This window comes from Hemiscyllium ocellatum, chromosome 39 (genome assembly GCF_020745735.1).
Source record: "Hemiscyllium ocellatum isolate sHemOce1 chromosome 39, sHemOce1.pat.X.cur, whole genome shotgun sequence".
In the NCBI taxonomy this organism is placed as follows: Eukaryota; Metazoa; Chordata; class Chondrichthyes; order Orectolobiformes; family Hemiscylliidae; genus Hemiscyllium; species Hemiscyllium ocellatum.
In genome coordinates this window covers 36,262,973-36,289,984 of record NC_083439.1, presented here as the reverse complement: position 1 = coordinate 36,289,984, position 27,012 = coordinate 36,262,973, and the positions used below count along the sequence as shown (strand labels likewise).

Genomic DNA, 27,012 nt, shown 5'->3' with positions numbered 1-27,012 from the left:
ACTGATTCACTGATTACCCTCAATTAGTTTTCTATTGGCTCAGGATTACCCTACATTATTGAAAATGTTACTGACAAACCTAAAGTCCTGAAGGGACTTGACAGAGCTGATGCTGAAAGTATGCTACCTCCTATGGGAGCGACTCGAACAACAAAGTGACAAAGTTTACAAATAAGATTAGAATAAGGCCTTTAAGACGAAAGAGTAGGAGAATTCTTTTCTCTGGGTGTTGACAGTATGTGGAACTCTCTTCAAAGAAATGTGGAGGTGGTTGAAAACCTTTATAGTAGACCAAGATACCTCCTCGATTAACAAGAGTGTCATGAGTATAACAGGTAGGCTGGAAAGTAGAATTGAGGCCCATAGTTAGGTCAGTCGTGATCTTGATGAAATGGTGGAATAAATTCAAGGAGTTGATTAACCTATCGTTCCTCCCAATTTGTCAGCATGTAAGTCAGTGTTCACCTCCTTCCCCCCCCCCCCCCACCCCCCAACAACACCAACGCCCTGTACAGTTGCAGCAAGTGACTGAAGTGTTAATAGGGAAATACTTTGGGATGAGTGATCAGATTTTTATTAATTTTAAAATAGTTATGGAAAAGGATAAGTCTTCCATAAAAGTTAAACTTCTTAATTGGAATAAGGCAAATTTTAAGGGTATGACACATGAAATTTTCAAAAGTTGATTGGAGTAGTCTGTTTGCAGGGAAAAGGATGACTGACAAGTGGGATGCCTTTAAAAATGTGATAATGAGAATTCTTTGTGTTTCTTTTAGAGTTTTGTGTTTTGCATTGTGTTTCTTTTAGAGTGAAAGGCAAGGCTGGTAAGAGTAGGGCACAATGGATGAATAAAGATATTGATGTTCTAGTCAAGAATAAACAAATCACATATTGGATATAGACAACTGAGATCAACTGAACTGCTCAAAGAGTGTAGGGCTCTTTAAGAAGGAAATCAGGAAGGCAAAGAGGGGATATGAGATGGCCTTGGCAGATGAAGTTAATGATAATCCAAAAAAAATCTGTAGGTAAAGGGACGAATGGAAAATGGGAAGCCTTCAAAAATGAGAGAACGAGACTTGAGTGATAGCATGTTCCTAGTGATTTTTGAGAAGATTTGTAGCTCAGGTTGATAAGTATGTAAGTTAGCTCGCTGAGCTGGAAGGTTTTTTTTCAGAGGTTTCATCACCATACTAGGTAACATCATCAGTGAGAGTCTCTGGTGAAGTGCTGGTGGTATGTCCCGCCTCTCTATTTATAGGGCTTGGTTTCTCAAGGTGGGTTATGTCATTTCCAGGTCTTTTTTTCAAGGGAAGGTAGATAGGGTCTAAATCGATGTGTTTACTGATGGAGTTCTGGTTAGAATCTGATGCCTCTAAGAATTCTCGTGCGTGTCTTTGCTTTGCCTGTCCTAGGATATGTATTGCTCCCAATCAAAGGGGTATCCTTTGTTTGTATGTATAGAAACCAGTGACTATACATACAGACAAAGAAGGACACCACTTTGACTGAGACAACACACATATTCTCGGTTAGGTGAAACGCACGGGAATTCTTAGAGGCATTGCACTCAAACCAGAACTCCATCAATAAACACATCAACTTAGCCGCTATCTACCTTCCCCTGAAAAAAAGAACTGGAAATGAATCACCCACCTTAAGAAACCAAGACCTATAAAAAGAGAGGTGGGGCATACCACCAGCACTTCACCAGAGACTCTCACTGATGATAGGGCCCTTAAAAATCAGCAAGGTAGCCTACGTGTGGAACCGCTGGAGATGGGGGAGATACTAAACAAATATTTTGCATCAGTGTTTACCGTGGAGAAGGGCGTGGACGATATAGAATGTGGGGAAATAAATGGGGACATCTTGAAAAATGCTCCTATTTCAGAGGAGGAGGTGCTGATGTCTTAAAATGCATAAAGGTGGATAAATCCCTGAGACCTGATCAGGTATACAGTGGAACTCTGTGGGAAGCTAGGGAAGTAATTGCTGCAATACTTGGATCATCAATAGTCACAAAGGGGGTGCTGGAAATCTGGAAGTTGGCTAACGTGGTGCCATTATTTAAGAAAGATGTTAAGGAAAAGCTAGGGAACTATAGACCGGTGACCCTGACATGAGGTGGGCAGGTTGTTGGAGGAAATCCTGAGGAACAGGATTTACATGTATGTCGAAAGGCAAGGACTGACTAGGGATGGTCAACATTGCTTTGTGCATGGAAAATCATGTCTCACAAACTTAATTATGTTTTTTGAAGAAGTCATGAAGAGGATTGATGGACAGAGTGGTGGACGTGTTCTATATGGACTTCAGTAAGGCGTTCAACAAGGTTCCTCATAATAGACTGGTTGGCAAGGTTAGATCACATGGAATACAGGGAGGAAAAGTCATTTGGTTACAGAATTGGCTCAAATGTAGAAGCCAGAGTGTGGTGGTGGAGGGTGCTTTTCATACTTGAGGCCTGTGAGCAGTGGTGTGCCACAAGGATCAGTACTGGCTCCACTGTTTTTTGTCATTTATATAAATTATTTGGATGTGAACATAGGAGGTATAGTTAGTAAGTTTGCAGATGATACCAAAATTGGAGGTGTAGTGGACACATAGACAGTTATCTCAGAATACAATGGGAACTTGATCAGATGGGGTGGTGGGTCAAGGAGTGGCAGATGGAGTTTAATTTAGATACATGTGAGGTGCTGCATTTTGGAAAGGCAAATCAGGGCTGGACTTAGACATTTAATGGTAACGTCCTGGGGAGTGTTGCTGAACAAAGAGACCTTGAAATGCAGGTTCATAGTTCCTTGAAAGTGGAGTTGCAGATAGATAAAATAGTGAAGGAGGTGTTTATTATACTTTCCTTTATTGATCAGAGCCTTGAGTTGAGTTTCACAGTTGGGAAGTCATGTTGCAGTTGTACAGGACATCGGTTAAGCCACTTTTGGAATACTATGTGCAATTCTAGTCTCCCTCCTATAGGAACGATATTGTGAAACTTGAAAGGATTCAGAAAAGATTTAAGGATGTTGCCAGGGTCGGAGGGTTGAGCTATAGGGAGAGGCTGAATAAGCTGGGGCTGTTTTTTTTCTGGAACATCGAAGGTTGAGGGGTGACCTTATGGAGCTGTTTAAAATCATGAGGGGCATGAATAGGGAAAATAGACACGGTCTTTTCCTTAGGCAAAAGTGAGAACTGCAAATGCTGGAAACCAGAGTTTAGATCAAAGTGGTGCTGGAGAAGCACAGCAGGTCAGGCAGCATCCGAGGAGCAGGAAAATCCACGTTTTTTCCCCTGGGCTGGAGGAGTCCAGAACTAGAGGGCATAAGTTTAGGGTAAGAGAAGAAAGATTTAAAAGGGACTTAAGGGCAAATTTTTCATGCAAAGGGTGGTGTGTGTGTGGAATGAGCTGCCAGAGGAGGTGGTGGAGGCTGGTTTTGAACATATAAAAGGCATCTGGATGGGTGTAGGAAGGGTTTAGAGGGAAATGAGCCAAATGCTGGCAAATAGGACTAGATTAATTTAGGATATCTGGTCAGCATGGATGAGTTGGACCAAAGGGTCTATTTCCATGCTGTACATCTCTATGACTATGACTCTATTAATATATTAAGAGAAAAGAACAACTAGAAAAGAGAGTAGGGCATCTTAAATGTCAGTGGGTTCATCTTTGTATTGAAGGCAGCTGAGAAGGTGATTGGTAGACGAAGGTGGTGGTGAAGGTGATAGGTTGGAGAGAAGGGTGGAGTGGATAGGTGGGAAGGAAGGAAGATGCACAGGTAGGACAGTTCAAGAGGGTGGTGCGGAGTTGGAAAGTTGCATCTGGGATAAGGTGGAGGGAGGGGAAATGAGGAACTTGGTGAAATCTACATTGATCCCATGTGGTTGGGGGAATCCCAAAGCAGAGGATGAGGCATTCGTCTTCCAGGCGTCGGGTGGTAAGGGTTTGGCGATGGAGAAGGCCAAGGATCTGCATATCTTTGGGGAAGTGGAAAGAGGAGTTAAAGTGGTTGGCCATGGGGTGGTGTTTCGTGCCAGTGTTCCGGAGATGTTCTTTGAAGTGTTCTACAAGTAGGCGTCCTGTCTCCCCAATGTAGAGGAAACCACATTGGGAGCAACGGATACAGTTTAACGTGTGCGGAAGTGCAAGTAAATCTTAGCCGGATGTTAAAGGCTCCTTTGTGGCCTTGGATGGATGTAAGGGAGGAGGTATGGGCACAGGTTTTGCAATTCCTGCGGTGGCAGGGGAAGGTGCCAGGATGGGAGGGTGGGTTAGTGGGGGGCTTGGACCTGACAATGGTCTTTATGGAATGCAGATAGGGGTAGGGAGAGAAATATACTCTGGTGGTGGGGTCTGTTTGTAGGTGGCGGAAGATAATGCGATTTAGCTGGAGGTTGGTGGGTGGAAAGTGAGGATGGGGGTTCTGTCCTTGTTGTGGTTGGAGGTGTGAGGTTTGAGAGTGGAGTGCGGGAAGATGATGTTTCCCACTAGGCAGGCCCTGTTCTTTGGACGATGTAGATACTTAAATGTTGAAGAGGCCTTGTTTAGTGAAGGATTCTCAGTGGCTGTGGTGTTTCTCAGTTAAATTTCCAGGAGCTTTGGTTGTCAGGTGAACCAGCAGTTGGAACAGACTGGGGGAATTTTTCTTTCTGTTGGGATCTCCTGCTTAGATAGTTCATTATTCCAACTACTTTGATGATGAGCTACTTCCAAGGCTTTTGGTGGAACTCTGTCGATCATTATCTTCCAACGTATTTTAAAAGCTGATAGAAAATACTGCTGTCTCATTATTTGATCTTTCACAGAAAGTCCTCTTCTGAATAAACTGGTGATTATGTTGATTACCCATCCTGTCTTGCTGTTTAACATTTTGAGAGATTGAACAGTCAAAATCTTTGTTGTTGTCTAACTCTTTTACTTTGATAATACTTTCCTGGATTGGTTTCGGCGGGGGGGGGGGGGGGGTTGGAATGATTTGTATCAGTGTCTACTGTTCTTTCTCTGAGGCAGTAGGTGTTTCAATCCACAATCCAGTTTTGAAATATAATAATCACTTGAAGTTCAGAACGGGTATACTGCATAAGACAAACTACAAATTCAACTTTACACTCTCCCCATTGCCAAAGATGATTCCAATACTTTCCATTTCCCTTTCATACCAACTGTTGCATTTCTATTCCCCCCCCCCCCCCAAGTTCTAAATCTGTGTAAACCATTAGCCTATCCACAACTTCAATACTACTCCATATCTGGGATGGTACCTCTCATACCTTTTACATCCTTCAAGACCGCAGATCGGAAACAAACAAACAGAAATTGCTGAAGAAACTCAGCAGATCTGACAGCATCTGTGGAGAGAAAGCAGAGTTAACTTTGCAGGTCTGAAGAAGGGTCACTACACTTGAAAGGTTAACTCTGCTTTCTCTCTACAGATGCTGCCAGACCTGCAGAGTTGCTCTGGTGATTTTTGTTTTTGTTTGTTTCATATCTCCGGTGTCTGCATTCCCTTGTTCTATTTTGTTGAAAATGAATGTTATTTCCTCAACAACTTGTCTCACCATTAAATTCTAACTTGCAGTCCTTCTGTTGTCTCAGTTTATAAACAGAGGCCAGAATCAGCTGCTGCTCCAAGGAACAGGAAGCTTGGTGGACAGGAGAACCTATCTATGTGCCTGATAGAATGATGACAGGCAGGCCCTTGGCATCCACAATGCTACCAGATTCCAGACTAAGTGAGACAACAAAACATCTCAACACCATTGCAGGTTATCCTCTGGTGTCTGGGAGCCTGGGGTTTCCTCATGGCTGTGGGCACCTTTGTTACCCTGTATTGTATTTCTATATCTGTGACTGCATGGTAGTTGACATGTTCACCTAATCATTTATTGGTATTGTGATCCTGTGTGTATTGCACATACTACTATCACAAAAGGTGCTGTTCAGACAAACTCACGGCATCAGTGCCAGCAGAATTGGGATATTATCTGTATAACACGTTACATTCCTGCTAAGTATGGCACCCGAGAGGAAAAATCCTGCTGGTCCTCAGTGCATCAAGTCCAAATTGTAAGCTACAAGCATTTGTATGTTGGCAGGGACTCCCACATGCCTCTCTGACATGTTGTCCTACAACACTATCATTGCAGACGTAATCAAGACATTGACTGATTCTGCTGCAGATGGTGCTCAGATAGCAGTCTCAGAGGGATGCTCATCAGATGAACATTACCTGCTCGGCTGCCAGATGTCCCTAAGCCTCAGACTGTATAAACGATGCCCAAGGTTTAAACCTTCATGTCAGGGTGGTCAGAAATGACACTATGAATAAGGTGGCAATCAATGTTGTATCCATCATCTGAACCTGACTGGGAACAAGGTGTGGCACCCTTAAATCCACACAACCATTGCAGCAACTAGCAACATCATCAATATACAGTTTCTGTCAATAAAGTGAGATAAAACATATATTTACAAGAGTGTTTCTTCTATGTAGTGATAAACACTCGTGCTATCATTCGACCTTTAGAAAGCTTGATCTTTCTTTTCTACCCACTATGTTGAGGTGCAACCATATTGTGGTGGAGATCACCTGTTCTGAGCCATTCCCTGTTGATCTGAGGCCTGAAGAGCTCTAACCTGCTGAGGGTCTCCTACACAGCTACATCCTCCATCAAGCCTGTCACATGCAATGGGGTCAGTGGTCCCTCGCTATCCCCTTCTAAGCTAGAAAAGTCTAGTTACATAATTCTCAGAGGAAAAAAATTCTCCTCCACTCAGACCTAAAAGTTAACATCTAGTTTTAAAAGAGTGTTCCCTAGTTCTGGATTTACCCTCTCCACGTTCAGTTTATCAAGGCTTTTCATGATCTTAAAAACTAACTAAATCTCCCCTCACTCTTCTAAATTCTCCTGGAACAGAGTTGGAACTGGGGGTGGAGTTGGAGGTGGGGGTGGAGGAAAGCTATCTCCTTTTGAACTTGCTTTGAGAACCTGCAATGAAGAACAGAAATAAATAATTGATGTCTAAACACAATCTCTTTTCTAAACAATGTTGCAGCCTTACTCCTGTATGTCCATTTGTCAACAGTAGGCAGGAGACATCCTCATTGGGTTGCTGAGAAACTTTGTTCTCTCCATGTGCACAGGCTCACTCCTAATTCTCCCTCTTGTACAGCAGGGATTCCTCCATCAGGCCTTGAACACTCCTCAATATTAGGAGAGATTTTCTCCTGTGGCCAGGCAGAATGATTGATTGTCATTCCAATGTTCTGTACATGCCTATGACAGCTCATAGGGAGGACCAAGTCCACCCCAGTAAGTGCTTGACAGCCACACTCTCCTGAAATGGGTCCCACATAAGCAACATGAAGTAGTTTCCACATTCAATCGACATGCGGCATCTGCGGCTAAAGATTGCAACTCTACTGCCTGACACCCTACTGGACTTGCACAGTTACATTCCCGGACACCTTGGAGAGTGTCACTTTGCAGTGACTATGTAGGGCCACTTACCCTTTCAGAGCACAGCAATTTGTTCACCCTCTTTCTACACTGGAGCCAGGTTCTGGAGTGGGTCCTACTGCCACTAACTTGCCAAGTCTGCCCAGGACAGAGGAGAGAGCCTCCTGCTGCCAACACCAGAAAGCAGCATCTCCCACTTTTTGTGAGCAACCTGGCGGAGAATGTGAAGTGAGGAAATGCTGAACCATGGGACCTCTAGTTATCTGCCTGCTCTGAGATGTCTCCCTGATAGCAGAATTGGATTTCCACAGGCATGAAAGGTGCAAGGTGTATTCCAATGATAGTTGTAGTGTCATTGGTGCTGCAGGATTGAAAGCATTGAATGCCTATCCAAGTGCATTTTAAAAATGGTGCCTGCACCCTCAATCCTGTGCAGTAATGGTGGACCTCTTGACCCCCCCCCTCATTGCGTGAGTCATTGTATTACTTGACTGTGTGTAACTAAAGTGGCTGGTCACTACTTGGCAACACATGAATCCCAGCACCTCCTAAATGGAAGCATCGGTCTCTGACTAACTCACCAATGGCAAATTCCTCACTACCACAAACCCACTCCTCTTCTTCACATCCTCCCCATGTTTCAACTGATGCTCAGTTAAATCAAAGATAGCGAAACTTCTTATTGCTTGCTCGCTTTCCTTGCAGTGCAGGCATTTCAAGCTCAAAGTTTGTGTCATCTATTCAATATTACCTCATTTACTTTACCATTCTATCTTCTCTTTCCAGTTCTGGGTTTGCTGTGATAAGCTTTTCTCGATTTCTGAATGGAAATACCTGCATTCGATTCAAAAGTCCCATCAGAAATATCTCCTGTCTAACCTATTGTGCTGAACCTTCTGGGCCCTGTGGTGATAGCTATGGAGAATGAAAAGCCAGGAAATTGGGAGTGGGGGTGGGGTGGGGTGGGGGGGTGGGGGTAGTGCACAGCTACATGGGCACGATCCTCCCCTTCAACCAGTTTAGCCAGGTGGGTTACAGCTGGCTCCCTACAGGAGGTGGGATACTTTATACTTGACATTGCAGAGGTTCCAGTCAGGGGTGTTTCTACAGTTACCTTTCCATTTAGATAATGGTAAGTCTACTCTCCCCTCCTCTCAACCAAACACAGAGGCCAAAAGCTTCATGGAAGCAGTTGGTGGCTCCAGGCTGCAAGGAGGATGTTACATTAATGCAAGGGTGCAATTGAGGCTAGGAGTGATCCAGTAGAGGAATTTCCCTTCCATCCCACTTGCTTATTATTTGAGGTGCACTTGCAGTCCCCAACTAACCTGCAAAGAACACACCTCCTCCAGTGAGGCTGCCATGACTAAGGAGCTCTCTTGCTGTCTTCATACAACGGCAAGTTTAGATGCAACAATTCAGGAGGCTGGTTCTGGCATGATTGTTGAGAAATATTTTGTAATACCGGCTTGATCCTGCCATAAGTGTAACGAAGTTGGCTGTAATACCCAGCCTAATTATTAGTGACAAAATGTCCGTGCTTCTCTTGAGATTTGGAATCAAGAGCACAATAGTCAATCAGTCAAGAATGCAATTTCTCCTGCAGTTTGTATCCCTCACGAAGCTCTCTTCTGTAAGCTATCTTAAGGGTAACAGACCCTTTTGTACTTTGAGTCAAGAAACCACATCAAATGCCTCAATATTAGATCCACCTTGAAAACAGGATAACCCTCTATATTTCAATAACTATAGAAAACCATTTGTCAAACAAAGCCTGTATTATGATGCCACATGTTCTGGCTGCAATGAACATGATTAAGTAATTCCCCGGAAACTATGCCTTTGCAGCTGTAAATTATAGTGATTAATTTTCTGCATATAACTATCTTCCACTCAATGCATTCAGCTGGAAAAATAATCCTGCTTTTATCGGGGGGCTGCACATGGGCTATGTCTGCTGTTGTAAGAATTGTTTAAATTAAGGGTTTTCTGTGCAAGTAGATTCTAATTAAATATAGGGTTTGCTCATTAAAAAGACTATTTACGGAGAGACTCTGTTTCAACACTCTGTTAGTCCCAACTCCCTCCAATTCATTGGCGGAAGTATCACCATAACCATCTTCCAAATGTTGGTTCACGTTATAGTGAGAGCCAGTTTTAAAATGAGCTCATGCACAGCATTCCTAGAAGATGCAACTATTGTGCCTTCTAACATAAAAATGATATGGAGGAACGGGGTTGTTAGTTTGAGACAACATTACCGTGTGGAGGCTATTATAGTTCAAATGTGAAAAAGAAGACTACAGCATATTTTCTGAATGGAGATTGATGTTGTCACCTAACATAAACTGAACAGACATCCAGTTTATTCCCAGCACCAAACTGGTGTTAACTCATTCTGAAGTCACCAATGAAGGCAGCAAGTGCTGGCTTTTATAACAAGGATTTGAGTATAGAAGTAAAATTTATATAGAATTAAAATTTCTTAATTTATATGGAGCCTTGGTGAGACCATGCCTGGTCTTCTTACCCAAAGAAAGATATACCTGCCATAGAGGGAGTGCAACTAAGGTTTATCAAATTCACCCAGGATGGAAGGAATGTATTATGAGGAAATATTAAACAGACTGGGTCTATATTCCCTGGTGTTTAGAAGATTGGGGAACATTCTTACATGAATCAACCCAGTCGAAACACAAAGGATGTTTCTCCTGACTGGAGGAGAATCTAGAATCAGAAGATACATTTAGCAAGTCATTTAGTTCCAAGTTAAGGAGGAATTTCATCCCTCACGAGGAGGGCAGCCTATGGAATTCTCTGTTCCAGAGGATGTGGAGGCTCAGTTTTTTGAGTTTGTCGAAGACAGAGATTGATAATTTTTTACATATTAAAAAATTTAAGGGAAATATGGATAGTTTCAGGAAAATGGTGTTGAAGTGGAAGATTGGCCAAAATCTTTTTGAAGGATGGGGCAGGCTTGAATGGCTGAATGGCCCTCTCTTGCTTCTATTTTTTTATCATGAATGGTGATTGAAGGTATTGATTGATTAAATATCTTGAGCACATTAAAAAGTCTTAAGCTGACATATTGCATTTGGTAGTGTGGTGCTGGAAAAGCACAGCAAGTCAGGCAGCATCCGAGGAGCAGGAAAATCAATGTTTCGGGCAAAAGCCCTTATTCAGACATTTGCCCGAAACATCGATTTTCCTGCTCCTCGGATGCTGCCTGACCTGCTGTGCTTTTCCATCACCACACTCTCGACTCTAATCTCCAGCATCTGCAGTCCTCACTTTCGCCATGATGCATTTGGTAGCGTACCTATTTCTGAGCCAGAAGGGTCTGGGCTCCAAATCTTACTCCAGGATCTCTTGACGATAGGACTGTTCACGTCTTCAAGCAGGTGTTAATCTCAAGTAAAGTTTTTCCAATGCTTCAGACGTTCTCCAAGGACGGAAAACATATGAAGATCTGCAAAGAATTAAACAGAGCCTTCTGGGAGGCTGGAGTAGTTATGGAGGAGGCAAACATATTATTGTTCCATCCTGTAAATAAATGTTGTATTTAGCGAAATGTTGACATCTGGTTTCTTTCTTCACCATCTGACTTCAGAATGAGTTAGCACTGATTTGGTGCTGGAAATAAACTGGATGTCTGTTCAGTTTATGTTAGGTGACAACATCAATTTCCATTCAGAAAACATGCTGCAATCTTCTTTTCCAAGTCTGAACAATAATAGACTCCACAAGGTATTGTTGTCTCAAACTAGCAACCCCATTCCTACACATTGTTTATATGTTAGAAGGTACAATGGTTGCTCATTCTAGTAATGCTGTGCATGAGGTCATTCGAAAACTGGCTCTCACTATAACATGGACCAGCATTTGGAAGACGATAACACTGGAAATTTTGGTGACATTTCAGCCAATGAATTGGAAGGAAAATCCTTCATGTCAATGACTCCTGAACAAGGATGCCCCAGTGGGATGTCATTGGAGGTCGGGCAGGGGAAGGCTCTGATAGCATGGAAGAGGGGAAAATGCATTGGGATACATGGGTGGAGGGAATGGCACAGGAGGGATGGAATGGGATTAGGGAATGGCAAAGAGTGGAGAGGATGTGAGAGGAATAAATGGATGGGAGGAGGAGGAGGAGGAATATGGCATGGCAGAAATGAAGAGATTCAAAATAGTATATTTGCAATACAAGGTACTTGAGCCCACAGCTACTCCGGTTGTCTGCTGGTAATATCAAAACAGCTGGATTAACTACCTCCAAGCCATGATTGATTTGGACTAAACACTCCCTAAATGGCGGTAATCCCCAGGGATCCTCCTGGCTCTCGGTGCATTGCAAACACCTACAGACCGGGGGGTGGGTGAAGGCGGCAGTGGGAGCGAGGCAGCCTCACTCTCCCCTCCTGCCGTCACTGAAGTGCAGCCCCGGACTGAGTGTGGGTATTCCCCCCTCGCAGGCACCAATCGGCTCCAGATCGTTGTTTTTTTTCCCCAGGCGGCTGAGGGTGAGAAGGCTCTGGGTTGGCTGTTTCAGCTGAAGGAGGATTCCTGGCCCCGGTGTGGTGGAGGGGATGACCGGGGGGTGGACTGGTCCTGGATTCTCCGGGCGCTGCCACGTGGATACTGTCCGGGCACCGGCCACAGTCCACAGGAAGACAAGCCCGGGGGGGGATGGAGAGCCGGGCAGTGCTGACCTCCACCCAGCAGAGAGCTGCACCTTCCACCTCCCTCCAGCCCACTGTCTGTATCCACAGAAAATCCCCAACCTTCACCAAATTCATCGCGTGAGCACTCCCAGCTTTTGTTTTAGAAAATGCAAGACTGCTGTTAAATCTATTACATCAGCAAAGTAAGATAAAAATCCAAGTGACAAAGAACTTCTTCAGCTCATGGATATCATTCAGCGTTTTAAATAGTTCCACCTCATTGGCAAGCACAAGGGAAATGATTGCAGTATCTCTTCCAGTGTTTTGCAACAATTTAGATTTATTTTAAATGGCAGATTTAATCTCCATCTTCCTTCTTTGACTGGTGTGGATTTAACGACTTCAGCAATGAAAATTCCTTCCAATTTTTAATTGGAGTAACCGCATGTCAATTCTTTTCAATTTCTTTCTATCAAGCTGAAAGTGACAGATCAGTTGCCCCCACCCTTGGGCGAGAAAGTTTCACAGCCTCATCCAACATTATTAGAAACTTTAGAGCGTGTAATCTGCCAAATAGATTCCCAGTGCGCAGACTTGCCTTGTAAAAAAAACCATCAAAACAAATATTTTTTTTAAAAGGCTAAAATTGAACAAGTGGAGTTTTGTTTCCATTGATGACTCCAGCTAGTTTGACGAGATCATTGCTGGAGCTGACGAATTTGGATATGGTTCCTTGGGATGTTCCCCAGAACTGCAGCTTGTGTAAGCGGGAGACGGGCTGGAGGGCAGACACCGAACATTCTCTCTCCGAGTATTAAAACTGATATAAGGACCCAATCCTCAAGGCTGACTTCTGAGAGCAATCCATAGTCAGTAAGGTAAGCGAGACTTGTAGTGTTTGTAACCGGGGATGGGGACCCTTTAATAATAAGTTAGAGCTCTTCATAAGAAACGGAGTTCAACTGGGGGAAGTGGGAGATTTTTTTAAAAAGCCTTAAATGAGATTTTGCAGAGTTAAGAAGGAACTCACTCGGCCAAGTCGAAATTTTAGAAATGTATATTTATCAAAGTTGGCCAATGTAACAGCGACAGGTAAAAATTCCTCCTACGCTTTGCCGGTCAGTTTAATTGGTGACATTTAGAAAAGGACGGAGCTACAGTTTGGTTTCTAAACTCTGCTGTTAATTGGGTTTGTAGTGTCTAATTAGCAGCGCATTTAATTCGCTGTTATAGCCTGAAGTGTTAACTTGTCAGGGGTTTTGTTTTTGGTGTTGAATTAGTCCTGACCGCTTTAATTAGATCGTGAGGTGATTAATAGCTGGCCCGAGGGGGAAGAGGGCTAGCCGTGTAGATGGCCCGAGTGGCCATCACCAGGCAAGTTAGTGCCGGCCTGAGGCAGGTACTCCCCTCCGGGAATGCACCTAACAGCACCACACCTCTCTGCCTGTTGTTGGCCGAAGTTTCCGTGGGTGTAAATTTGGATTTTTTTTCCCGCCACTTGGATTTTCTAATTCACATTTCATCCCGTTCACCCCTCAAATCACATGGCAGATCTGATACTTGCAAGTCTTCAACTAACACAGTTACCTCCATTCCTCTCGAAATATTCACGTTATGAGAAGGTAAACTACGGTTTAAAAGGACTCTACTTTTAAGGAAATAAGGAGAAATTTAAAAGTAGGGTGAAGAATGGCGGGAAAGTGGGGGAGGAGCTGCGATGACGAGAGAGGGGCTTGGTGGAGAAGATGAGGAAAGATGGGTGGGGTGGGAGTAAGGTGGGAGGGATGAGATGAGCAGCTATTGGAGATAATTAAGGCTTGGGTGAGGACTGATTTTGTTGACTTGCCAACATTCAACTCCCTCAAATGTGGGAGTTGCCACCCATCTTCAACAAACTGTTCCAATGCAGAAAGGGTCTTCTGATCTGTCATCTTTGCACTGGCTCTGTATATGAGCATTTCACTCAGTACCATGCTCCCAGCACCTCCCTGCACATTCTTCAGGGCCAATGCTCCAGTGTTGGAGTGCAGGAATGTCAAACAAGGAAGAAATACTGACCAGGTCATCAATACCCACATCCCTTGAACAAACATTTTTTTAAAAAATCACAAATACCTCCTAGTACACTGCTACATTGATGTGGGGCTACAGAACCTGCTGAACTTCTGATCGGACCAAAGGCATTGGGAATCTGCCAAGGATGGCAAGCACAGAGACAGCTGGTTAGCAAGCCCCCTATGGGAATCAAAGAAACACAAGGTGGGTCCGGAGAAGGTTTAAGTGATTAGGAGAATAGCCAAGTTGAGGGGAGGGAGAGATAGAGGTGGAAACCATGTAACATCTATTAATGAGGAAAAAAAACCATGGGAACTTGGCAGCCAATAGACATAGTCTTGAGCTACCTCATTGGGCATGACCCAATAGGGGATCCTCGCCCCAATCATCAGCTGTTCCCTCCCTGTAGTCCTAGTGGCTGTAGTGCAGCTTCCTTTGCCAGTGCTTAATGCTCATTTTCAGGGTGTACACAGTGACCTGTGTTTGCAAATATTAACTCTGATTTACTGATCTCATTTACAGATTTGGAAATGAAAACTGACAAGAACATCAAGGCCCAATCTGCTGTCAAGGACATTTCCACTAGCTGCTCATCAGAGAGGTTTCCACAATGTAGAATAACACAGACTGTTAATTTGTTGCCTTCTTTACAAAAGCATTTGCTTCTTCAAAATAAGCCTGTGTGGCAGGCACCCCTACTGACTCTTGCACCTGAGGGTAGACTTTGTGGGAAAAGGACATTTGGCCCAGGAACACCGAAAGCGTTCACGTATCACCTACTGCTTTTTGTAGTTTTTGTTTTAGTTTTACCAGGTCTGCTGCACTGTGATGGCAAGAGTCAGTTATCCCAAGGAAAAGGTTCCAAAGGTAAGCTAGCCAGTTCTCTTAAAATGGAGCCATATATCTTTCCAATGAGTAGGAAAAATAATGATCTGAAACAATTAAAAAACATGGAAGATAATGTAAATCTAAAGAAAAGTACGTAAGTGTAAAGAATATTGTAAATTAAAGGAATTTGAAGTGACTCGATGGACAGCAAACAAAGATTGTTAGTAGCATGTGGATCCTTCAAAAATAGTGGGGCTGTATTGCTAACGAAAGAGTCACAGATTTATGTCAATCTTCACCATGGAGGAGAAGAATCATCTAGGTTATAAACAAAGCAAGAGCTGAAACATAGTTTCTTATTCACTTAATATTACAATTGATAATGGTGCAAGATACTAACAAAGCTCCAGGAGCTGATGGTTTCCACCCCAAGGGGTTAATTGAAATGTTTGGAGAAATTGCAGATGCTTAGTCATAACCTTCCAAAGCCTGCTTGACTCAGGATTTGTTCTTTTTAGATTGGGAAATCTTTCTCAATAATTTAAGAAAGGTGATTGAGAAAAATTGCGGAGCTACTCGTTTAGGTTTGAGGAATAATTGGAATTGACAAAGAAGGAGAACGAGAGTGATTATTTTGAGAAATTTGACGTGATTAAGTAAAAGCAGTAGGGGTTTCTGAAATGTAATTGTGGCTGTTTAGCCTGATTTGATTTATTGAGGAAGTAACTAATGTTCTAGAGAGAGGAATGCCAGTGAATGCAGTTTACATGGACTTCCAGGAGGCATTCAATAAGGTTCCAAAGAGGGGATTGTTAATCAAAAGTAAAACCAACAAAATTAAATGGAAGTTGTTAACCTAGTTAGGAGGTTTGTTAATTGAAGATAAATATTCGATTCAGTGTGACTGTAATAACAGGAAATACTCAGTGTTTGTGGAAAGAAAGTGAATTTTTCAGGTACTAATATTTACTTGACCAGTACATCATGACTTGGATGAAAGTGATTGGTGATGTCCTACAAGAATCTGTTGTTATTCACTGCATTTATTCATAACTTGGATGAAACAATGGTGAGTCATCAATCCAACTTTGCTGAGATGGGAGCATAACATTCCAAAGAGACCTTGATAGTTTATGATGTGGAGGTGCTGGTGTTGGACTGGGATGGATAACATTTTTTAAAAATTCTCAACACCAAGTTATAGTCCCAACAGGTTTATTTGGAAGTACAAGCTTTTGAAGCACTGCTCCTTTGAAGCAGGATCATAGGACACAGAATTTATAGTAAAAGACCAAAGTATCATACAACTGATGCAATGTGTTGAACAAACCTAGATTGCTATTAAGTCTTTAATCACCTAGAATGGGGTTGCAAGTTTCGATTGATCAATATGTAAATCCCAGAACTTCTTTCAAGTCAGGGTCCTGAGATAACTTAAGGTTTTTTTTAAAAAAGTGACATCTCAGCTCAGACTATGCATTAAAGGTGTGAGGTTAGAGTCTGTATCCCAACCTTGAGTGATTTTGAACTTTGATAGTTTACGTGAGTGGGGAAAACTGAGGCCGATGGACATCATCAGTTAGGTTTAAGGACATCCATTATGAACCAAAGAAGGATCAATCTGACCACTTTTTTTAAAAAGTGGTGAACACCTAGGAATAAAGTCCAAAGGGATTTAGTGGTCCATATACAGCACTTAGTAAAATGTATCAGTCATGTGTAAAATATACAATAAAAAAAGTTTGCCTTTATAACTAGATGTTAAGATATAATAGTAAGGAATTCATGTTGCACCTGTACAAAGTCCTAATTAGGTCCCACTTGGGTGCTGTATAAAGCCCAGGCACTATACCTTGGAAAGGATGTGTTGGTATTGGAATGTTTGGGAAAGCCCCTGATTAGAATCTTTTTGGTCAGCAACAAGTAAATTTATGAGGAATGATTTCACAAATTAGTTTATTTTTCCCAGAACATTAAACAGCGATGGACAATTTGATTGAGGTTGATGAGGTTTTAAGGGAGTATCTAAGTAAAGGGCCATAACATTAATCTGAATATCCTGGCTTTGATTGTTAAGAAATGCTTTTTTGCACACATTGTGATACATGTGAGGAATTCTCTCAAAAAAAACTGTAGCTTGATTAATAATTGAAAATTTGGGAGGACAGCTTTTTTTCCCCGAGAAGCTGAGGCAGATAAATGGAATCCTAATGCAAATCAGTCACTGAATGGCAGAGAAGGTACATTCATAGCCTTCTGAGCTTTGTAAGTTCAATGTTTGAATGATTTTTAACACACTGTAGGTATAAACTCCAATTCCATCATAGCCAACGAGAGCATAGTTCATCTCCAGACTGTAGGATGATAGACAATTCATTCACCAAGCACTACTGCTTTCTTTGATATGTGCAATTTTTGTTTAGTTGTTAGAACAAAGAGTAAAATGTTTCAAAACTATCAATCATACTTGGAGGTTAGGCATAAGGGAAACTTATACTAGTTGACTGCAAAAAAGGTATAGGCTAACAGGATGCGCAGTAAAGTGGCAAATTAAATTTAATGCAGGCAAACCTGAGGTGATGCCGAAGGGATAAGGAGAAACACAAAATATTTGTAACAAATCTAAAGAGTAAAAAGGGTAGAGGGATCTGGAGGTGCATCAGCATAGAGCTTTGAAGGTGGGTGGTAATATCGAGACAAAGACTGTTGGAGAAATTCAAGTTTGGCAATAGCTGTAGAGCAGGTAATGAGTTAATATTTTGAGTCTGGTTTGACCACTGTTCAGAACTGCAAGTGTTGAAAACTTTTTTTTAAATTTATTTTTTACTGAGCCAAATGAGGAGCAAAGCGGCAGGTGGTGGAAAGGCAAAGGTGTTGGTGATGGTGGTGAAAGAGAAAAAGATGTAAATTGATGTAACACTCTACTAAGAGCAAAATACAAGCAAGACAAAGCTGTAGAGGCTCAGAGAGGAAGAATGTAAGTACAAAATGGAGAACACACACCATGTGGTCAGTTTCTGAAGTTTTGGAATTCAATATTGAGATCTCAAGGCTGTTAAGTGCCTAAGTAGGAAATAGTGTTGTTCCTCAAACTTGTGTTTGACTTCATTGCGCTGAGCCCTCGACAAATTTTAAGGCAATAAGAATAAGAGTAGTCCGTTCAGCTCTTCCAGTCATTCAATAGGATCATTGCTGATCTGCCATTCTTCACATTCCTGCATTTTCCGCATAAGCTTTGATTTCCCTCCTGATAAAGAATCTATCAGCCTTACATAGGAACTAGGAGTAGGCCATCTGGCCCCTTGAGCCTGCTCCACCATTTAATAAGATCATGGGTGATTTCTTTGTGGATTCAGGGCAACTTACCCACAGTAACCCTTAATTCCTTTACTGTTCAAACATCTATCTATCTTTGCCTTAACAGCATTTGATGAGACAGCCTCAACTGCTTGACTGGGCAGGGAATTCCACAGATTCACAACCCTTTGAGTGAAGAAGCTCCTCCTCAACTCAATCCTAAACTGCTCCCCCTTATTTTGAGGCTATGCCCCCTTATTCTAATTTCACCGGCCAGTAAGCACTATCTTCTTGCTGTTATCTATTTCCTTCTTAAATTCTTATTTCTATAAGATCCCTTCTTCTTCTAAATTCCAATGAGTACAGGTCATTCTGCTATCATGCGCATTTTGTCAACATGAATTGTCTATGATGCAATTGACACATTGAGGATGCTGATTCTAAAGGGCAAAAGTTTAAAATCTGTGTTGGTTATAACATTGCATTACCAACACTTTGAGTTGCAGAGTGGCAGATGGAGTTTAATTTAGATAAATGTGAGGTGCTGCATTTTGGAAAAGCAAATCTTAGCAGGACTTATACGTTTAATGGTAAGGTTCTCTGGAGTGTTGTTGAACAAAGAGACCTTGGAGTACAGGTTCATAATTCCTTGAAAGTAGAGTCACCAGTAGATAGGATAGTGAAGATGATGTTTGGTGTGCTTTCTTTTATTGGCCAGAGCATTGAGTATAGGAGTTGGGAGGTCACATTGCAGCTGTACAGGACATTTTTGGAATATTGTGTGCAATTCTGATCTTCCTACCAGAAGGATGCTGTAAAACCTGAAAGGGTTCAGAAAAAAATTAAAGGATGTTACCAGGATTTGAGATTTGAGCTACAGTGAGAGGCTGAATAGGCTAGGGCTGTTTTCTCTGGAGCGTCAGAGGCTGAGGGATGACCTTATGGAGGTTTATAAAATCATGAGGGGTATGGATAGGGCAAATACACCCTGATGTGGGGGAGTCCAGAACTGGAGGGCATAGGTTTAGGGTGAACGGGGAAAGATATAAAAGGGACCTAATGGGAAGTTTTTTTTAAATGCAGAGGGTGGTGAGTGTATGGAATGAGCTGCCAGAGGAAGTGGTGGAGGCTGATACAATTACAGCATTTAAAGGGCATCTGGATGGGTCTATGAATAGGAAGGGTATAGAGGGATATGGATCAAGTGCTGGCAAATGGAATGAGATTAGGTTGGGTTATCTGGTCTGCATGGACTAGTTGGACCAAAGGGTCTGTTTCCATACTGTACATCTCTATGACTGTGCTTTTTTTTTATTGCATGATTTTTATATAGTGAGGGGTTGCACAAGACTGCAACCATCATGTTATAAAAGAACTACCTGTATAATCCCAGTCTGCTCAGCCACTCCTCATAAGCCAACCCTCTCAACTCTGGAATCAACCTAGTGAACCTCCTCTGCACCCTCTCCAGTACCAGTACATCCTTTCCCAAGTAAGGAGACCAAAACTAGACACAGTACTCCAGGTATGGCCTCACCAGCAGCCTGTACAGCTGCAGCATAACCTCCCTATTTTTAAACATCATCCTTTTAGCAATGAAGGACACGCTCAGTTTGCCTTAATTACCTGCTGCATCTGCAAACCAACATTTTGTGGTTCATGTGCAAGGGCACCAGGTCCCTTTACACAGGAGCGTGCTGCAGGTTTTCACCATTTAAATAATAGTCCATTTTGCAGTGGTTCATACCAAAATGGAATGTACACAATGAATGTTCTCCAATAGCTGCCTGTGGCAAGGAGTTCCCAAGGCGCTCGACGCTGAAAGAAGAAACTCTTCCTCGTGAAACTAAGTTGGTGTCTTGAAATAGCAAACAAATAGAATGTCAGGATCATTCCTATGGTCAGAGTGGAGATGTTCTGTAATGCAGAAACCCAGTTTGTTTAGTTTCACCAGTGTGAAGGAAGCTGCATTGTGAGCTGGAAATGCACCCCTTGTAGAGTGAAAGGACTACAAGGATAGATTGCAGAAACCCTTTATAAATAAAGGAGATTTAGGAGAGATTTGATAGAGGTGAAGCTAAACAAATAAAACCTGTTTCCCAAAGTTGTTGATTGAAGAATTGAGGACAGAGCTTAATTGGGCAAGTTGTACAGAGAAAATTTGAGGAAGAACCTTTTTATGTAGCAAGTGGTATTGATTTGGCACTCGCTGCTGGTGGAAACACAAGACAGTGAATGATTTGAAAAGGAAATTTGATATGCACTTCAACAAAATAAACTTGCAGATTTCAGGAAGTCAACAGTGGATTGGGACTAGCCAGACTGTTCTACAGAACCACCATGGACCTAATAGATTCAATGATCACTGCGCTGTTATACTTCTTTAGCCATGTTCCTCTATGACTTACCATATGAAACCATTGTCAGAGGTATTGCTTTAGAAATGAGTCTACTGTTTGCTTCTAACTCTCAAAATACAGCTGTTTGAGCAGTTTGTTTTGACCAGAATTTAAATGTAAACTGACTATAAAGTACTGACATTTGACTTTCTGATTACAGTAAAAGCTTTGGTGCCTGCAAGTAATAGGGATGGATGGGTGTCGGTGTGAAGTGTAGGGCAGATGTCAGTGCAGACAGGCAATCGCAACTTATACAGGCACAGCTTGTTCTTGTTGATGTGATTTGGGCACTGGCCAAAGGGTGGACTGCAGGACCGCAGCTGGGACACATATTCTGTGCGTCATGTAATGTTCACATTTCTACCACTGCACAAATGGCCCACCCTGAGCAATGGCTGTGCATAAGGAGGGTGTGCCAAGTAAGGAAAAATGTTCATAGTGTTGTGTTGGCAAACATGACAACACTACTTTTCAATCAAGAGACTTGCAAAGGATCAGACAGCTTTTTTTCAGTTCTTCAGAAGCTAACTGAGCTTTGACCCTGTATTTGACCAATGGAGCAGGTTCTTAAGCCAGCTCTCACCCTCTCACCCTCTCACCCATCCCAGTCTTTTTGGCAAACTTTATATACAATATTGAAGTTTTGACAACTTCAATACAATAAAACATCGAACTGCGCATGCTGAGGACTTTAATACTTCTCTATATGGCTCAGTGTTACATTTTGTTCAATAATTGAATCACCAAAAGCTTGTGGAAGCAGGCCATTCAGCCCATCGACTCCACACCAACCCTCTGAAGAGCATCTCACTCCACACCCACTCCATCTCTGTCACTCTGCAATTTCCTTGGCTAATCAACCTAGCCAGAACATCCCTGGATACTACAGGGTAATATAGCATGACCCATCCACATAACCTGCAAATCCTTGGACTGTGGGAGCAAACTGGAGACCCCAGAGGAAACCCACGAAGACATGGGGAGAATGTGCAAACACTGCACAGACAGTTGCCTGAGGGTGGAATTAAACCTGGGTCACTGATACTGTGAGGCAACAGAGCTAACCACTGAGCCACCCCAACCTTGTGATATTTCAGTATGTTAAGTATGCTATATAAATGCAGTTGTTACCAGGTTTTTCAAATAATGTGGCATTTTTAGTGTACAGTACATTCTCAGTTGAAGCATACTTGTAGCATTCCATTGCATTAACAAAGGATGTCACACAATGACAGTCTATCTGCTCTATGACTCTTGGCAATATTTTCAAGGCAGGTGAAACCATACAGTAGTGAGGACCATGGGCTGTTGGTGCATCACCACGATGGGGGTGTAAATTGTTAAGAAGCTGCATTAAATCGATGCAAATCGACTGAGCAACAAGGTCAGTCATAGAGTTATAGAGATATATAGCACGGAAACAGATTCATCGGTCTAACCCATCCGTGTCAACCAGATATCTGAAACTAATCTAGTCCGATTTGCCAGCAATTGGCCTGTTAGGAGGTGTGAGGATTTATTGTTGTAGTAAGGGTAACAACATTTTAAAAAGCGTGAACATTTTGATGCTACTGTACAGAGAGACTTGAGTTATGATGAGAGGCTGGCTCTATAAATTAGGAATCCCTTCTGTAGGGAATCTGATCTATAAATTAGGTCTGTATGGTTTTAGAGAAATAGCAGTTGACCTCATTGAAAAAGCTAATTTCTCAAGAACATTCAAATCCAATACAAAACTTTATTTCTACAAAGATGGTTCCACATTTGCTGTGTTTCTGTCTTTATTATTCATTTTGTGGGATTTGTGTGTCATTGGCTGGGGCCAACATTTTATTGCCCATCGCTAATAGCCCAAAGGGTAGTTAAGAGTCAATCACATTGCTATGAGTCTAGAGTCGCATGTAGGCCAGCTCGGGTAAGGACAGCAGTTTCCTTCCCTAAGGGGCAATAGTGAACCAGACGGACTTTTCCTAACCAGTTGCTGGGATGAATGCATGGTGTGGCCTCCTTCCATTGCTGCTTAAACGCCAACATTATCCTGGTCTTTAAGGGCCCTTAATTAGCTGCTTATGGCCTTTATTTCGCCCACAGGAATGTGGGCTACTCATCACCTTACCAACCCATTCCCCACATGCTGCCGGAAATGTTTTAATGGGGTGCGTGGATACACAGCAGGAATGATATCACCTCTGGCAGCGGGGCATTCAATTCAGCCGCTTGTTACAAGGAGTTTTCACAAGAAAGTAATCAACCTGAAGCAGGCACTGTCTGACCAGCTCAGGGTTTCAACTGCTTTCTTCTCCTTTTTTTGTTAAAATACATAATTGGTTACATAATTAATTAAAAGCAATTTGCAAAGAACATTTACAATTGGTGCTATTTTAATCCCAGTGGCATCTAATTTAAATTAAAACTAAAACTAGAAGTCTCGCAAAATAGCAGTGTCCTAAATTACTCATAATTGACATTTTCTTTTGAAATATGGATTTGTATACTTAATGCAGACATTAAACAGTGAGCACTGTGGCACTGTGATTAGTGTCTCTCCAACAAGAGTGGGTTCAGACCCTAGAGCATTCAGATTGGCATTCCAGTGCGGTACCGAAGATTTGCTGTACTGCCGGAGATGCTGTGTTTTTGGTAGAGTCTACTGACTCATGAGAATGCCTTATGGCACTATTTCTAAACAGATCCAAGGAATTCTGTCACATTCTGATCAATTTTTATCTATTAAAATTGTGTTTGCTCTTTCTGGGAGCTGTGAACAACTTGACTTTGTATTTCCAATGGTACATCAGTGACTGCCCTTCAGAGCTGTTAAAGCATTTGTCTGTCTTTCTTTCCTTCCTTGTTGTTCTGTTTCTTTATATCACTGCTGTTCCCATTGACTCTAATCCATTAGCTCAATCGCATGTTAACTCTGCTTCTGTCAACAATAACATTCTCTTCCTCTCAATTTAATCAAACTTGTTGAAAATTCAGCTGATTGGATTCGATCAACACTGAGGCCAACTCGCATGTATCATACTGATAGAAACGCATTCTTATTAGATCTTTCTCCATTATAGATCTGTAACTTTACTCCCTTTTTTTTCCCCCCTGCAGCCATTCAGGCTCTCAATTTGTGCATTGTTTCTTTTTGCTCCACCCATTGTTGGCTAGTAACTATCATCTTTTAACATTAATAATATTAACTGTTATACTTCTCAATCGTTCCACTTTTCAAGTGTTCTCTTACCCTTTGAAGTTTGCTTAGACAAACCTTTAGTCTCCTGTTATCTGCACCAGAAACTGGTGCCGTTTTATTTATTCGCTGATCTTGGAACATTTTCTACTGGACTCATTAAGTAAGTGCAAGATATTGGCGTGATTTTCTATTCCGATTGAATCCAAAAGAATGTATTTTATCTTCTATCAGTTGTGTAGCATGCTGATAATGAATTGCCCAGCCATTATGCATTTCCCTCCAGGGACATCAATTCTACAACTTGGTATTTCCCATTTTTACACTTTCAACAAAACGTATTTACTTCTGAGCACTTTCTATTTATCCTGTTTATCCCCGATCTTTGAAAATCCTCATTAAAATTTCATAATAAGCTAGGTGAGATCTGAAACCAGGCTTAGAGGCTAGGTTAAGATTGGTTCAAATTTAGGGCGGCACGGTGGCACAGTGGTTAGCACTGCTGCCTCACAGCGCCTGTAGACCCGGGTTCAATTCCCGACTCGGGCGACTGACTGTGTGGAGTTTGCACGTTCTCCCCGTGTCTGCGTGGGTTTCCTCCGGGTGCTCCGGTTTCCTCCCACAGTCACAAAGATGTGCGGGTCAGGTGAATTGGCCAAGCTAAATTGCCCGTAGTGTTAGGTAAGGGGTAAATGTAGGGGTATGGGTGGGTTGCGCTTCGGCGGGTCGGTGTGGACTTGTTGGGCCGAAGGGCCTGTTTCCACACTGTAAGTCTAATCTAATCTAAATAACATTTTCACATGTCTTTTGCAGCATATCAGATTCTAACTGCTGCAAAGTTGTAGAATTCTTTCTTGACAGAGGAATCCCAGATCAACTGGTTTTGTCACCAGTGGATTTTCAATGTTCCATCAAACTCTGCTTCCTTACCAATGCTGATATCTGGGAATTTCAGAGTATCTCTGCTTTTATGCTCCATCTCTATACAACATTTGTTTTTAAAGCTTTCCCGAACCAGAGTCAAAAATAATCCCATAGATTTTCTCCATACCTCATTCCACATTCTTCATTGTATATGCCACAGTATTCAGGCGAGTTCCTAAACTGTTGCCACTTATGTACGTGTTTCTGCAAGAGTTCCAGAAGCCTATAATTTAGGAACCTGATTTCTTAATTATTTAAAAATGGTGTCTTCTGATGCAGTTTGAAGACTTGCATGCTTCACAATTTTAGATTAGACTTACAGTGTGGAAACAGGCCCTTCGGCCCAACAAGTCCACACCGACCCGCCGAAGCGCAACCCACCCATACCCCTACATTACCCCTTACCTAACACTACAGGCAATTTAGCTTGGCCAATTCACCTGACCCGCACATCTTTGAACTGTGGGAGGAAACCGGAGCACCCGGAGGAAACCCACGCAGACACGGGGAGAACGTGCAAACTCCACACAGTCAGTCGCCTGAGTCGGGAATTGAACCCGGGTCTACAGGCGCTGTGAGGCAGCAGTGCTAACCACTGTGCCACCGTGCCGCCCAATTGATAGATTCTTATTTACTACAAACTGCTTTTTAAAAAAAAAAAAATTTTGCAATCATCTCCTTAACAGGCTGTATGGTTTATACTGTCAATTTTCATCCTTCCTCTCTGTTCAAGGTGGGAACTTTGATCTCTGCTCCATTATTTCACACCATTTCCCTCCCTTGCCTTTCCTCTGTTTTTCGCCCTTCCTACTGACTCTGTTCCCCACTTCCCATGCACAGAGTCACACAGCACAGAAAGTGTCTTTGGTCCAACCGGTCCATGCAGACCATAATCCTAAACTAAACTAGTCTCACCTATCTGCTCCTGGAATTGAATTGAATTTATTGTCATGAGTACCGAGGCACAGTGAAAAGCTTTGTCTTGTGAGCAACACAGGCAGATCAGAGTTAAGTAGCAAAGATAATTAAATAATAGGTAAACAGTGGCAAAAACAAAAACACTGGTACAGGCAAATGTTAACAGTTCGATTCCATTCAGTATTCAAACAGCAATCGGATAGAAACTGTTTCAAAACTGATTGTTGCGTGTGTTCAGGCTTCTGTACCTTCTCCCCGATGGTAAGAGGTTGTAGAAAAACATTGCCAGGGTGGGATGGATCTTTGAGAATGCTGTTGGCCTTTCCTTGACAGCGGGGCCTGGTAGATGGATTCTATAGATGGGAGGTTGGCCTTTGTGATTGTCTGGGCTGAGTTCACCACTCTCTGTAACCGTTTCCAATCTTGAATGGTACAGTTGCTATACCAGGTAGTGATACATCCAGACAGAATGCTCTTGATGGCGCACCCATAAAAGTTTGCAAAGGGTATTCGCTGTCATGCCAAATTTCCTCAGCTGCCTGAGGAAGAAGAGATGTTGTTGGGCCTTTTGTAACCAGTGAGGGCGGCACGGTGGCACAGTGGTTAGCACTGCTGCCTCTCAGCGCCTGTAGACCCGGGTTCAATTCCTGACTCAGGCGACTGACTGTGTGGAGTTTGCACGTTCTCCCCGTGTCTGCGTGGGTTTCCTCCGGGTGCTCCGGTTTCCTCCCACAGTCACAAAGATGTGCGGGTCAGGTGAATTGGCCATGCTAAATTGCCCATAGTGTTAGGTAAGGGGTAATGTAGGGGTATGGGTGGGTTACGCTTCGGCGGGTCGGTGTGGACTTGTTGGGCCGAAGGGCCTGTTTCCACACTGTAAGTCTAATCTAATCTAATCTAGTGTGTCCACATGAAGAGTCCAAGAAAGCTTGTTGTGGATGACTACTCCCAGGAGCTTGACATGCTCCACTTGTTCCATCTCTGTGCTGTTAGTGTAGGGGGCATGAGTAACATCCCGCTGAAAGTCAATAATGAATTCCTTGGTTTTGCCAGCATTGAGAGCTAGGTTGTTCTCAGTACGCCCTTTTTTCCAGGTCTTCCCCCTCCCGTTTGCAGTCTGTTTCGTCACCATCTGAGATTTGACTGACTATGGTGGTGTCATCAGCGAACTTGTAAATGGCATTAGTTTGGTAGTTGGGTGACAGTCATGGGTATGCAGTAAGTCCTGGCCCATATTCGTCCAAGCCTTTCCTATTCATGTCCTTACCAGAGTTTTTTGAATGTA

The 27,012-nt window shown here is 42.6% G+C and overlaps 2 protein-coding genes across 3 annotated transcripts in view; both read left to right on the top strand.

Annotated features, from left to right (window-relative positions):
- The window catches only part of abhd17c (abhydrolase domain containing 17C, depalmitoylase), an 84,087-nt gene extending 78,452 nt beyond the window's left edge, over positions 1 to 5,635 (top strand). The window contains exon 3 of the mRNA XM_060852982.1: positions 5,597 to 5,635. Coding sequence (XP_060708965.1) covers positions 5,597 to 5,603 — 7 coding nt within the window. The 3' untranslated portion in view covers positions 5,604 to 5,635. The remainder of the gene's footprint in view (positions 1 to 5,596) is intronic.
- The window catches only part of LOC132834270 (inactive cell surface hyaluronidase CEMIP2-like), a 184,724-nt gene that overhangs the window by 22,386 nt on the left and 135,326 nt on the right, over positions 1 to 27,012 (top strand). Inside the window, exons 1-2 of one of the 2 annotated variants that reach the window (XM_060852975.1) lie at positions 12,800 to 13,000; positions 14,700 to 15,044. In XM_060852975.1, coding sequence (XP_060708958.1) covers positions 14,708 to 15,044 — 337 coding nt within the window. In that variant the 5' untranslated portion in view covers positions 12,800 to 13,000; positions 14,700 to 14,707. Of the gene's footprint in view, positions 1 to 12,799; positions 13,001 to 14,699; positions 15,045 to 27,012 lie in introns of those variants that run through there. The other variant, XM_060852976.1, reaches the window with a different exon arrangement.